The sequence below is a fragment of the Chrysochloris asiatica genome, unplaced genomic scaffold (genome assembly GCF_000296735.1).
Source record: "Chrysochloris asiatica unplaced genomic scaffold, ChrAsi1.0 scaffold00175, whole genome shotgun sequence".
NCBI classification, from domain to species: domain Eukaryota; kingdom Metazoa; phylum Chordata; class Mammalia; order Afrosoricida; family Chrysochloridae; genus Chrysochloris; species Chrysochloris asiatica.
The window spans coordinates 5430957-5445521 of NW_006408693.1; the positions used below are offsets into that span (position 1 = coordinate 5430957).

The window sequence follows — 14565 nt, forward strand, 5'->3', positions numbered from 1 at the left end:
AAGGAGGAAGTCCAAGGTGCATTGAAGGAACTGGCAAAGAACAAGGCATCAGGAATTGATGGAATAAAAATTGAAATCTTTCAAGAAAGTGAGGCGGCACAGGAGGCACTCGCTCATTTCTGCAAAGAAATATGGAAGACAACTATCTGGACAACTGATTGGAAGAGGTGCGTATTTGTGCCCATTCCAAAGAGAGGCTTCATGGGACAATCTCTTTGATAGAATGCAGAAATCATCAGACAATCTCTTTGATAGCCCATGCGAGTAAAGTTTTGCTAAAGGCAGTACTGAAATGGCTGCAAGCATACATTGACAGAGAACTTCCAGAGGTTCAAACCAGATTCAGAAGAGGCTGTGGAACGATGGATATCACTGCTGATGTCTGATGGATCTAGGTTGAAAGCAGAGAATATCAGAAAGATGTTTACCTGTGCTATATTGACTATGCAAAGACTTTCGATTGTGTGGATCATGACAAGTTATGGACAACATTGTAAAGTATGAGCATCCGGAACACTTAATTGTGCTCATGAGGAATCTGTACCTGGACCAAGAGCCAGTTTTTCTAACAGAACATGGGTACACTGAATGGTTTAAAATTAAGAAAGGTGTGTGACATGGTTGTATTCTTTCACCATACTAATTCAACCTGAGCAAATAATCTGAGAAGCTGGGTTCTGTGAAGAAAAATGTGGCATCAGGATTGAAGGAAGACTCATTAACAACCTGAAATATGCAGATGATATAACCTTGCTTGCTGAAAGTGAAGAGGACTTAAAACATTTACTGATGAAGATCAAAGAGCAAAGCCTTCGGTTTAGATTACATCTAAGTGTAAAGAAAACAAAAATCCTCACCACTGAACCAATAAAAAACATTCTTATCAACAGAGAAAAGATTGATGTTGTCAAGGACTTCATTCTTCTTGGATCAACTATCAACGCTCATGGAGGCAGCAGACAAGAAATCAAACAACGTATTGCATTAGGCAAATCTGCTGCACAAGATCTTTTTAAAGTGTTAAAGAGCAAAGATGTCAGCTTGAGGACTAACTTGTGCTTGACCCAAGCCATGGTATTTTCAATAACCTCATATGCATGTGAATGCTGGACAGTGAATAAAGAAGTCCGTAGAATAATTGATGCTTTTGAGTTATGATGTTGGAGGCAAATATTGAAAGTGCCATGGGCTGCCAAAGAACCAATCGATCTGTTTTGAAAGAAGTGCAGCCAGAGTGCTTCTTTGAAGCCAAGATGGCCAAACTTGGTTTCTCATACTTCGGACATATACAGTAGGGACCACTCACTGGAGAAGGATATCATGTTTGGTAAGGTGGAGGGTCAGAGAAAAAGAGGAAGACCTGCAACAAAATGGATTGGGAAAGTGGCAGCATCGATGGACTCAAGCATGGCAACATCGATGGACTCAAACGTGGCAACAGTAGTGAGGTTGGCCCAGGATCGGGCAGTGTTTCGTTCTGCTGTGCATATGGTTGCTATGGGTTGGTACCGACTCGATGGCACCTAACAACAACAACAACATTACATCTGTATGTTACATGCATATAGTTGCTGTTTGTTATTGTTTTTAGGTACCGTAGAGTTGGTACCAACTCAGAGGAATACTGTGCACAACAGAACGAAACACTGCCCGGTCGTGGGTCAACCTCGCAAATGTTGGCACACTTGAGCCCATTGATGCTGCCACTTTGCCTAAAAATGGTATTTGCAGTGAATAAATTGTTGGTCTTACAAAATTCTATCATGCAATCTCTGGCATTATTTCTGTCACCAAAGCCATATTTTCCAATTACTGATGCTTCCTCTTTGTTTCCAACGTTCACATAACCAGTAATTATCAACGTATCTTGATTGCATGTTTCATCAATTTCAGATTACAGAAGTTGGTGGTTGTTAAAAGTAGTTCTGACTCATAGCAACCCTGTTAGAATTTCCGAGAAGAGGTTGGTGTATTTGAACTGCCAACCTTGTGATTAACAGTTCGGAGCTTATCCTACAGTGGCACACCAGGATTCCGCAAAAGCTGGTAGCAATCTTCAATTTCTTCATCATTAGTTGTTGGCTTATAAATCCTATGGTATCTGCTTACAATTTTAATCCTTCCTGATTCCAACCTGGAGACTCTTGAGGGGATCTAGGAAAAGAATCAGCTTTGAGTTTGCTTTCAGTAAATGAAATTTTTCCATGCCATAATGTTTAAAGCTTACTTTGAAACTTTTGTGTCAAGAATTGGCTTGTTTTGTATTGTCCTCTGTTATATGTACTGTGATAAGTATGGATTCATGTTTATTTCCTTAAGAATTTTCTTTGACAGTAAAATTTTTTAATTCTAAAGGGTCTATTCAATGTGTAGCAGTAGTGTCCTCTATAAAAGTTAAACTAGTTTTTGTTAAATTAGTAGCAGTATATTAGAGTTCCATATTCCTCTCTATCTTAGATAATATACCATACTTAAAAATACATGTTTCCCATTTTAATGGTGAAATGGAGTATTTTATACTAGACTTCATTTCTTTGATTATCAGGAAGCTTGAATATTTTCAAATAGGTTTACTGGCAATTTTTATTTTTATTTTTAAATTTTTCTACACATGTCATTTGTCTATTTTGCTTTTGATCTTTATTTTATTGATTTATTAGACTGCTTATAAAATAAATTAATAAACTGATTGTCATATATTATAAATTATTTTCTCTTTTCTTCTTTCAAATTATGATGTTTGAGATACAGAAACTTATAATTCATAATTATACACTTTTTGTGATTTTTTTATTCAATATTTCTACTTATGAAATTTTTCCATTACAAGATGATGAATATACACATATTTTTAATTTTATTTTTATATTAAAATTTTAATCCATCTGTTGTATCTAGCATAAAACATGAAACCAGGATCTATATAATTTTATATTATTTGTCCCATCATTTACTTACTATTTTTTCCTCCTTTGGTCTACTCTCTACCTTATTATATACCAAATTCTTATGTATGATGGATCTGTTAATCTTTACTTTCTATCACATTCTAGGATCTCTTTCTACACCAATAAGACACAACTTTAATCATTTCAGGTTCTTAATGAATTTATATATCTGGTAGTGAAAGTTACCTTTATTACTATTTAAAATTTTTTCTAGACTAATGTATTTATTCAGAATCTGATTCTGAATAGTGGGATTATCACTTAGGTCTTTCTTAGTTCTCACCTTCCTAACTAGTGCTTTCAGTCAGCTAATTTTGTATCCTACTGACCCTGAGGAGTCCTGGTGTGGCTCTGTGTGTTAACGTGCCAGACTGAAAAGCCATTTGAACTGCAAGGTCGGTGGTTCAAACTCACCAGCTGCTCCTCGGAAACCCTAGACAGGGTCACTATGGGTCGGAACTGACTCTATGGCACTTAGCAACAATAACTGAACCTGAGTTGCAGGTGTTTCAGCTACAACCGTAATAATAGCAATAATTATGGTAACTCTTTGCCTGTAACTTTAATCACATCATCCTTCTCTACACAGACACATTTAATGAGTCCCTGTTGATGTAAAGAAATTTCTTGAATGTTCGGCCTAAAGCTAAGAAGTGTATATAGTTCTAATCCATTTTCTAATGTTTTTCCACTTTACTTGAAACCTAACTGTTCTGCTTGGTGCCCACTCCACAATTCTCTCAGCTTTTTCCTACTCTATCATTACTCATCTGGAATGGCTTGTTTAACTTTATCTATGTGTGAATGAATGTTATTAAATAATCACAATTTATCCAAATTCTATGCTATTCACTGAATTTTTGTGTCATGTAAACTCCAGATGTTCATTCTGAGTCCCTATCTAACAATATAGATCTATAAATGGTCCATTAAAAATAATACGGTATAGCTCAATTTCAAACTGATGGTCTGTCTGCTCTGTAAGCTTTCACTCAGTTTACAATTAAAAGTTTTAAAAAATATTGTTATAATACAGAAATACTTCTACTCATTATATTTATAATTGTTACTTTTTTTGATGTTTAAGGTAATTAATTATTAAGTCTAAGATAAATCTGCTTTTTACTACATTTGACTTTGAAAAGATTAAGTATTTTACAAAAAGAATAAAGTTAATTGAAATACTTGTAGGAGATACATGATAAATTAAAGATATGATATGAATGTCAATTGATTATGTCGTAGTCAAACTAATTAATTTTAGAAAATTTCACCAATAATGTCATCAGGCATATAGATAGGTTCATTGTTAAAATTCTTAATACAGTTGCAGTATTATTATTAAAATTCTTAATGCAGTATTCTCAGTGAAATTTGCATTTCAATTAACAAGTGTTTTTTTGTTTGTTTGTTTGTTTGTTTTTTAGTTTAATTAAGTCCCAAGGAGCTCTGGTAGCGCAGTGGTTATGAATCGGGCTGCAAACCTTAAGGTCAGCGGTTCGAAACTACTAGCCGCTCCACGGGAGAAAGATGAGGCTTTCTACTCCCGTAAAGATTTACACCCTCGGAAACCCTGTACAGGGTCGCTATGAGTCGGAACCGACTTGACGGCACTTAACAACAACAACAAGTAATAAATGGGACATGTTGTTGTTAGGTGCCATTGAGTCGATACCAACTCATAGTGACCTTATGCACAGCAGAACGAAACACTGCCTGATCCTGGGCCAATCTCACTACTGTTGCCACGCTTGAGTCCATCGATGCTGCCACTTGGCCAATCCATCTTGTTGGTGGGTCTTCCTCTTTTTCTCTAATCCTCCACCCTACCAAACATGATATCCTTCTCCAGTGACTGCTCCCTCCAGACAATATGTCCGAAGAATGAGAGACCACGTTTAGCCATCTTGGCCTCCAAGGAGCACTCTGACTGCACTTCTTCCAAAATGGATCTATTGGTTCTTTTGGCAGCCCATGGCACTTTCAATATTCTCCTCCAACACCATAACTTAAAAGCATCAATTCTTATATGGTGTTCCTTATTCACTGTCCAGCTTTCACATGCATATGAGGTTATTGAAAATACCATGGCTTGGGTCAGCTGCACCTTAGACTTCAAGCTGACGTCTTTGCTCTTCAACACTTTAAAAAGGTCTTGTGCAGCAGATTTACCTAATGCAATACATTGTTTGATTTCTTGACTGCTGTTTCAGTTAGTGTTGATAGTTGATCCAAGAAAAATGAAGTCCTTGAAAACTTCAATCTTTTCTCCATTGATAAGAATGTTGTTTATTGGTCCAGTAGTGAGGATTTTTGTTTTCTTTACATTGAGATGTAATCCATACCAAAGGCTGTGCTCTTTGATCTTTAGCAGTAAAGGTTTTAAGTCCTCTTCAATTTCAGCAAGCAAGGTTGTATCATCTGCATATCACAGGTTGTTAATGAGTCTTCCTCCAATCCTGATGCCACCTTTTTCTACATATAACCCAGCTTCTCCGGTGATTTACTCAGCATACAGGTAGAATAAGTATGGTGAAAGAATATAACCTTGTTGCACACTTTTTCTAAATCTAAACCATTCAGTGTTCCCATGTTCTGTTCGAACAACTGCTTCTTGGTCCAGGTACAGATTCCTCATGAGCACAATTAAGTGTTCTGGAATACTCACACTTCGCAATGTTGTCCATAGCTTATATGCATATATATATTGTCTATTTGAAACTCAAATTTATCTCATCATCCTATATACTTTTTGCTAAGTCAGGACATCATGATACTTAATGTAGTACATTCATGTATTTAAAATAACCCAGACTACAATGAAGTTAAATTTCTATGATTGGTTAGAAGCCTTTTAGATGCTCTTCTTTCTGGCAGTCCATAAAGTCCTCAAGGATTGTTTTCCAAGAGGAAGAAGTAGTTGACCTTTAATCATTCTACCACTAGTTACTTCTCCACTTTTAGATGTCAGAAACAAGAAAGAAAGAGTCATGGACTTCAAGTTAAATCAGTTAATGTGGAATAAAGATAATACTTGAAAAATTCACAAAGCAAAATTAAGGCTTCAAGAAGTTTACAGAGTTCCTCTCAAAAAACACAAGTATACATAGGGAAGAGTGCAAGAGTTAAAGGTAATAGAGGTAAACACTTTTATGTACACAACCCTGAAACAACAGTGATCTATGGGGAGATCCAGGCTGAATGGATATGGGAGGGAGAGAGGAAATATACCCACAAATATGTAAAGGTTTGACAGACATACTTGTACATGGGTATTCACCTTTGCTGCAAGCATATATAAGAATGTGGTGGGTCATTGTTGTTGTTGTAGTTTAAGTGCTGTCGAGTTGATTCCAACCAGGGGCAAAATTATGAAAACTTCTTTGACATTACCAAACACCTTGAAGTAATGAGTTGCTGGGCTTGCATGCTCAAGACCACAGTCTCAGTGGTACCATAATCAATTGGCATAACACAGTCCACAGAGACAATGTTCTACATTCTGCTTTTTTGAGTAGTGACTGAGACCTTAAAAGCTCATGTGTGGCCTTCTAATGTGCAAGTATCAATCTCTCCTTGTGCGAGGAAAGAAGAGTGATAATTGAAGACGCTTGGAATCAGTGAGTCCAAGGGACTAATGGAACATGTGAGCATCAGTCTCTGTGACCCTAAGACCAGAAGAACTACATGACACCCAGCTACCACTACCAACTGTTCTTAAAGGAATCACATGAGATGGTCCTGGATAGAGTGGGAGAAAATATAGAACAGAACTCAAAATTATAAAAAAGACTAGGCTTAATGATCAGAATAGTCCGCAGGAATTTGAGTCTATGGCCCTCACTCATCCTTCAGTTCTGGAACTGAACTCATCCTTCTGGCTCAATTTTCACCCAAGTGGTAGATAGGTAGACAGCTACACTAGTAAAACATTCTCACCATGCAGTGGTTAACCATTCAATATAAAAAAGGCAACATTTCCCTAAGGTCAAAGTTCAGAAGGGTAGGAAAGCGAGTGGGATGGCAGTTAGAATTCTAGGGAGGAAGTGGGTAAACTGATGTTACTGGAGGAGATTGCAATCATGGAAATGAAATGAGTTGTATGACTTGTGGAATGTAAAACTGATGGTCTGTTCTGTAAACCTTCATTCAATTCAAAAGAAAGTGTTTAAAAAAAAACACAAACAAGTAATATCACTGAGTTCCATTTGTCATTCTTTCTTGAAGTTTCAATCATTGGGATTTTAATACTATATTCAGATTTGTCTCTTAGGGAAAAGAACATTGAAACTCTGCTATTTAAGAAATGGCTTTTATGTCATTTAATTGTCTTTCAGAGTGTAGAAGGAGAACACCATGAAAAGGCTGTGGAACTACTCAAGGCTGCAAAGGATAGCGTCAAGCTGGTGGTCCGATACACTCCGAAAGTCTTGGAAGAAATGGAGGCTCGTTTTGAAAAGCTAAGGACAGCCAGACGTCGGCAGCAGCAGCAATTGCTAATTCAGCAGCAGCAACAGCAGCAACAGCAACAAACACAACAAAACCACATGTCATAGGTGAGAAGGGCCTTATTCTGTAAGGAATTTTGTTTCTTTATGTATTTTCTTATACAGATGAAATAAAATCACTAAATGTAATAGTCCAAGCAGAAGCAAAACACGAGCACAAATAAGGATCCCAATTATCTGAGTAATGAAAACAAAAAAGTTGCTTATTTTATGTCAGTCAGTCCTATTTCCTCAAAATGTCAGATATTTTGGAAAACAATAGACTTTGGGAGGGCAGGTTCAGAATATGTGATTGATTTACACATGAGAAAAAGTAGCCTCGTCAAACCCAGATAGCCAGGCATATGACTAGGTGAGAATTGTTGTTGGTAGGTGCCATCGAGTCAGTACTGACCCATAGCAACCTTATGCACAGCAGAAAGAAACGCTGCCCAATCCTGGGCCAGCCTCACTATTGTTGCCACGCTTGAGTCCATCAATACTGCCACTTGGCCAATCCATCTCGTTGGGGGTCTTCCTCTTTTTCTCTGACACTCCACCTTACCAAACATGGTATCCTTCTCCAACGACTGGTTCCTCTTGACAATATGTCTGAAGTATGAAGATAGAGTTTGGCCATCCTGGCCTCAAAGGAGCACTCTGGCTGCATTTCTTCCAACATGAATCTGTTGGTTCTTTGGGAAGCCCATGGCACTTTCAGTATTCTCCTCCAGCACTATAACTCAAAGGCATCAATTCTTCTACGGTCTTCCATATTCACTGTCCAGCTTTCACATGCATTTGAGGTTATTGAAAATACCATGGCTTGGGTCAGCCACACCTTAGTCTTCAAGCTGATGTCTTTGCTCTTCAACACTTTAAAAAGGTCTTGTGCAGCAGATTGCCTAATGCAGTATGTCATTTGATTTCTTGACTGCTGCTTCCATGACTGTTGATAGTTGATCCAACAAGAATGAAGTTCTTGAAAACTTCAACATTTTTCCATTGATAAAACTGTTGTTTATTGGTCCAGTGGTGAGGATTTTTGTTTTCTTTACACTGAGATGTCATCTATACCGAAGGCTGTGCTCTTTAATCTTTATCAGTAAATGATTTAAGTCCTCTTAACTTTCAGCAAGCAAGGTTGCATCATCTGCATATCGTAGGTTGTTAATGAGTCTTCCTCCAATCCTGATGCCACGTTTTGCTTCACAGAACCCAGCTTCTCAGACTATTTGCTCAGCATACAGGTTGAATAAGTATGGTGAAAAAATACAACCCTGTCTCACACCTTTCCCAATTTTAAAACATTCAATGTTCCCATGTTCTGTTTGAACAACTGCCTCTTGGTCCATGTACAGATTCCTCATGAGCACAATTAAGTGTTCCGGAATACTCATACTTCACAATGTTGTCCATAGCTTGTCATGATCCACACAATCAAAAGCCTGTGCATAGTACATAAAGCTCAGGTAAACATCTTTCTGATATTCTCTGCTTTCAGCCAAGATCCATCGGACATCAGCAATGATATCTGTTGTTCTACGGTCTCTTCTGAATCTAGCTTGAACCTCTGAATGTTCTCTGTCAATATATGCTTGCAGCTGTTTCTGTATTACCTTTAGTAAAACTTTACTCGCATGAGATATCAGAGATTGTCCGATGAGATCCGCATTCTGTTGGGTCACCTCTCTTTGGAATGGGCACAAATATGGATGTCTTCCAATCAGTTGGCCAGATAGTCGTCTTCCAAATTTCTTGGCATAGATGAATGAGTGCCTCCTGTGCTGCCTTACTTTCTTGAAAGGTTTCAATTTTTATTCCATCAATTCCTGGTACCTTGTTCTTTGCCAATTCCTTCAATGCACCTTGGGCTTCCTCCTTCAGTATCATTGGCTTTTGATCATATGGTACCTCTTGAAATGGTTAAACATTAACCATTTCCTTTTGGTACAGTAACTCTGTGTATTCCTTCCATAGTCTCTTGATGTTTTCTGCGTAATTGAATAATTTACCCAGAGAATACTTCAATAATGAAAGTGATAATAGTGTGAGAACAGTGTGGGCTTATTCCAGCTCCCAGTCACTTCCTTGTTTAGTTGCCTTTGCCCAGTGTACAAAGAGCACAATTACAGAGTCAAATATCCGCTCAAATTAAAACACTAAACTCACTGCCATTGAGTTGATTCAGACTGTAGCAACCATATAGGATAGAGTAGAACTGCTCCACAAGGTTTCCAATGCTGTCATCTTTACATACACAAACTGCCACATCTTTCTCTCACAGAGCTGCTTGTAGGTTTGAACTGTCAACTCTTTGGTTAGCAGCCAAGGTCTTAACCACTGTGTCACCAAGTTTCCTAATATCATCTATAGAATGCTGAATTAGGGTTATTGTAAAACAGCTCCCCTGAAAAAGCTATAATGGAATCTACCAATAAAATCCTCACAATGTTCATGCTTTAAAGGGAATATTGAAATTATCTGGGGGCACTTAAGCTCTTTTAAAATGGGCCAAATGTGCACCTACATTTTTATAGATTCCATTATTCCATTTTGTGACATAAAAATAATAGATCAGGTTTTGATTCATATTTTTAAAATATAACGTGAAGAAGAAATGTTAATAAAATTCATCACCTTTGAAGTACCTGCTGGTGCTAGCTGCTTCTTATCCATTATCTCTAATCCTCCTAAAAATGTTTCTTAAAGGTATCATTACCTCTATTTTATAGAGAAAGAAACTGAGGATATAAGAGGTTGTAGTTGCCCAGAACCCCCCAGTTACATACTGTCTTAGACATTTAGTTTGGAGTATTAGAGTGGCGCTGCAGGGTAATGCACTGAACTACAAGGTTGATTTGAACTGAAATGTTGCTGGTTCAAATCCTCCAGCTGCTTCTTGAAAACCCCAGACATGGTCACTATAGTCAGAACGGGCTTAATGGCACTTAAAAACAACAAAACAAAAATGGAGTCCTGGTGTGGCACTGTGGGTTAAACACTGGACTGCTACCCACAAGATTGGTAATTCAAAGCTATCAGCTGCTCCTCGGAAAGCTTGTATTGGTTATGAGTAATAGCCAATGCAATGGCAGTTAACACCAATAACATAACAGAAATACCAAGTGATGGTTTAAACAAACAGTAATTTATTCGCTCACAGTTTGTTGTTGTTAGATGCCATAGAGTAGGTTCCAACTCATAGCAACCCTATGCAAAATAGAACGAAACACTGCCTGGTCCTGCACCATCCTCACAATTGTTATTATGTTTGAGCCCATTTCTGCTGTCACTGTGTTAATCTATCTCATTGAGGAACTTCTGCTTTTATACTGACCCTTCACTTTAGGATCCCCATCATTTAGTAAGCTGAAAGTTAGAATCTAAGGCTTCAGCTCTAAGGAAGGCTTTCTCTCACTGTAGGCTATGGGATAAAGTCTTTTTCTTTTTCCGACATCTGTGAGCTGGGGGTCCCTTGGAGATCTCCATATGTCTTGGCACCAATCTTTCCTTAGGTCTAGGAGGTTCTCAGCACAGGGACCCCAGATCCAAAGACTAGCCTTTACTTCTAGTCTTCTTTCTTGGTGTTTGTCAAATCCTTCACTCTCTGCTTGTTTCTCTTTTGTAAGATTAAAAGTGATACAGGACACATAACAGGGAAACTCCTCTTACATTGTGTAAGATCTGTGACCTGAATAGGGGAGGTGACTTAAAGAAGGGTGATGCATTCTATCTTATTCCTGTCTCATGAATATAATAAATATAACCTAAACCTCTGTAACCTAATATAATCCTGTGAAGTAACCATAAGCAGTGGTTATGGTGTATAATATACTTAAAAAAATGGAAGATGATCATACAAACTGGGAATCCTGGCCTAGCCAAGTTTGCACATATTTGTTGGGGGGACACAATTTAATTCATGAGACACACAAGTAGCATAGCATTTTTTCCTTTTTTCTCTGTCAACATCAGGTATTCTGGATTCATTCTTTGCTGCACTTTGGAATAAACAGTTGATATTGTTGGACAATCTACACTGTAATTTCTGTAAATGTGTATTTGAAATGAATTCAAATGATCTTAGGAAAATGAAACTGGGTAATGGTGGTTTTAAGGCATTCAGTTGGAAATTATTCTTTGCATAAACATAAACACTGAGTATAATGAGGCTTTCAATTTTTGTGACTTTTCTGATAAGGCAAATCTACAGGGGAGATTGAAAGGAGTGTGGAATTTGGCCAAGCAATACTGGATAATTAACATTCTATTTCTAATAGCCAAATCCATCAGTCACTCCATGAAAGAAAAGAACTGGCAGTGTACTGGCATAAAGCTTACAGCCTAGGAAACCCTATACAGACAGTCCTACTTTGTTCTATATCTTATGAATTAGAATCAACTTGATGGTACACAATGTATAGATACCCACATACATCCAAACACATGAGGTTAAGTAAAAAAATATTGTTGCTAAATAATAGAACTATATCAAACAAAGATATCAAAATGTGAAACTATTGATCTATACACTTTCAAATCATGCTCCTCTTAAATATTTTTATTTTTATTTTTGAGACCAAAAAAGATCTAAAGGTGCGATATTAGACTGTAGGGTAGAGACAGTAAAGTTTCCCAAGGAAATTCTCATAAGACCTCCTTTACTGCCCGGGAAGAATGAGCAAGTATATTGTGGTGATGGGGAAAAACTCCTCAGATCAACTTTCCTGGCCTTTTTTCACTAATATAGTTTTCCATTTTCTTAAAACTTCTTCATAATATTCACCCATAATAATCCTGTGTCCTTCAAGAAAATCTATCAAGAGTATCCCCTTACGGTGCTCATAACCTTCTTCCTGAAATTAATTGGCCCAGTAGATTTCTTTGGAAAACACTGTTTCAATTGAATCTCTTTGAAGGTATCCTAAGGAGACTACGGTAAGTGTGAACTAGTGAGAGAACTTTCCTGTAGCTATACATTGATTGTAAAACTGTGTTTAAACATGTTTTCTTTAGAATAAACCTGTGAATGTATTAACTATATATAGTTTGTTAGAGAACTGAAACAAAATCACTAAAATTAGCAATCCAAATAAAACCATCTAACAAATTTAGAAAAAACCCCACAATTATCTCAGAAAGTATAAGCAAAATAGTTGCTTATTTTATGTTGTTCAACCATGTTTCAACCAAATAAAAGGTATTTTGGAATATAGTAGGAATGCTTTTTTTTACTTACTCTTATATTTATGTAAAAACCCTGGTGTGGTGCTGTGGGTTAACGTGTCAGACTGCAAAGCCATTTGAACTGCAAGGTTGGTGGTTCAAGCTCACCAGCTGCTCCTTGGAAACCCTATACAGGGTCGCTATGGGTCGGAATCGACTCGACAGCACTTAACAATGACAACAACATATTTATGTATGTGTGGTAGCTTGAAAAATTCAAAATTAACATATATGTATGTGTTTTGGAGTCTTTATCTAAAAGCCATATACCATTGTAAAAAGCACATTTATGCCACAATATATATTTGGCACTGCTATGTGTCATGTAGTGTTCAATAGACTACAGAAACAACATAAACAAAGTAAAGTCCTTACTTTGACGGCACTTACATTCTCATTGGGTAGCTAATAAGGAAACCAAGAGGGAAATTAAAATATACAGTTGGTGTCAGTGCTTTGAGAGATATAATAGATTGTTTTGATAGAGCATGGCTAGGTGACTATTTTAGATTGGGTGGTTAGGTAAAGCCTATACAAATAGGAGATATTTAAGCTGAGATGGAATGACAAGGAAGAGCCAGCCCTGTGATGATCCAGAAAAAAAGCACAAAAAGAGAAGAAAATAGTTGTCCTAAGAAAGGCATGAACTATTTGATACTTGAAAAAGAGAAACAAAGACCAGGTTCTCAGGGAATAGTGATTGAGAAGGAAAGAGGTGTATGAGAAAATCCATAAAATAGGCAAGCACTAGGTCAGGTTGCTTTGTAAGTCACTGAAAAAAAGTGACATTTTGTTGCCGTCAAAGCCAAGATTTTTAAAGCAAAGGAGTGACGTGATCTGATTTATGTTTTAAAGGGGTAACTCTAGCTGGCATAGAAAGACTGGGATGTCACAGAGTAAAAGTGGAAAGAGAGACCAATTATGAGGCTATTATATAATCATTCAAGCAAGAAACAATGGTACCTTGAACTAGGATGATTTAGTTAGGATGGAATGATACAGATGGATGGATATGGGCAAGTCATTTTGTCCATTACTTTGTCTTCTGTTATCCCTGCCAAATATAAAGGTCATATACCTTACAGAATACTTTCAAAGGTCTTTTTGGTAATAATAACCATTTATTATTCTTTAATCAAACATTGATGTTCTTTCCACTAAGTAGCTCAATTTTTCTTTCACCCCCAACAATACAGACTTGTACCAGTTTTTTAAATTGGTTTACCACACTGATACATACTAAAACTATTCAGAAGTGTTTTAAAAGAAATATGTTACCATTGAGACTTTTGAAGTGTTCGTAAAAGCTTTCAATATTATGTTCATTTAATCATTTTTAGAGGTATAGAACATAGCTTCAGGTATTTGCTGGGCCATGTACTCAGTCCACCAGTCTTCACTAAATCACCTCAGAGTTTCCTACTGTTGTATAACAAAAATTAAACATAGTTTCATTCTTGTAAAAATCAGAGAACACAACATTTGCCATTTCCACATTTCTCCCCATGTACAATTCAATGATGCCAAATTACATCAATCATATTGTACACTCATAGACTGTTTCCATTGCCAAATTCCTGTTATACCTGATCCTGCTCATCACTGATAACCACAATTAAACTCTATTATCTATATATATTTCCATATACTGAGTATTCATATTAGTGAAGTCATATAATATTTTGCTTTTGTTATTGGCTAATATTACTCAGTGTGGTGTTGGTGGTTTAGAAGTGAAGATAGCTACATTGTACTGCTATCCTCAAGGTCAGTGATTCAAACCCACCAGTTACTCCTCAGAAATCCTATACAAGGTCACTATGAGTCAGACCACCACTTGTCTGCCACACCAGGACTCAATATATATACATATATATATAAACTTCCCTTGAAGTTTATTA

The 14565-nt window shown here is 37.0% G+C and overlaps 1 protein-coding gene across 1 annotated transcript in view; it reads left to right on the forward strand.

Annotated features, from left to right (window-relative positions):
• Nucleotides 1-14565, forward strand: part of LOC102823020 (protein lin-7 homolog A-like) — a 249488-nt gene that overhangs the window by 228181 nt on the left and 6742 nt on the right. Inside the window, exon 5 of the mRNA XM_006871833.1 lies at nucleotides 7286-7504. Coding sequence (XP_006871895.1) covers nucleotides 7286-7504 — 219 coding nt within the window. The remainder of the gene's footprint in view (nucleotides 1-7285; nucleotides 7505-14565) is intronic.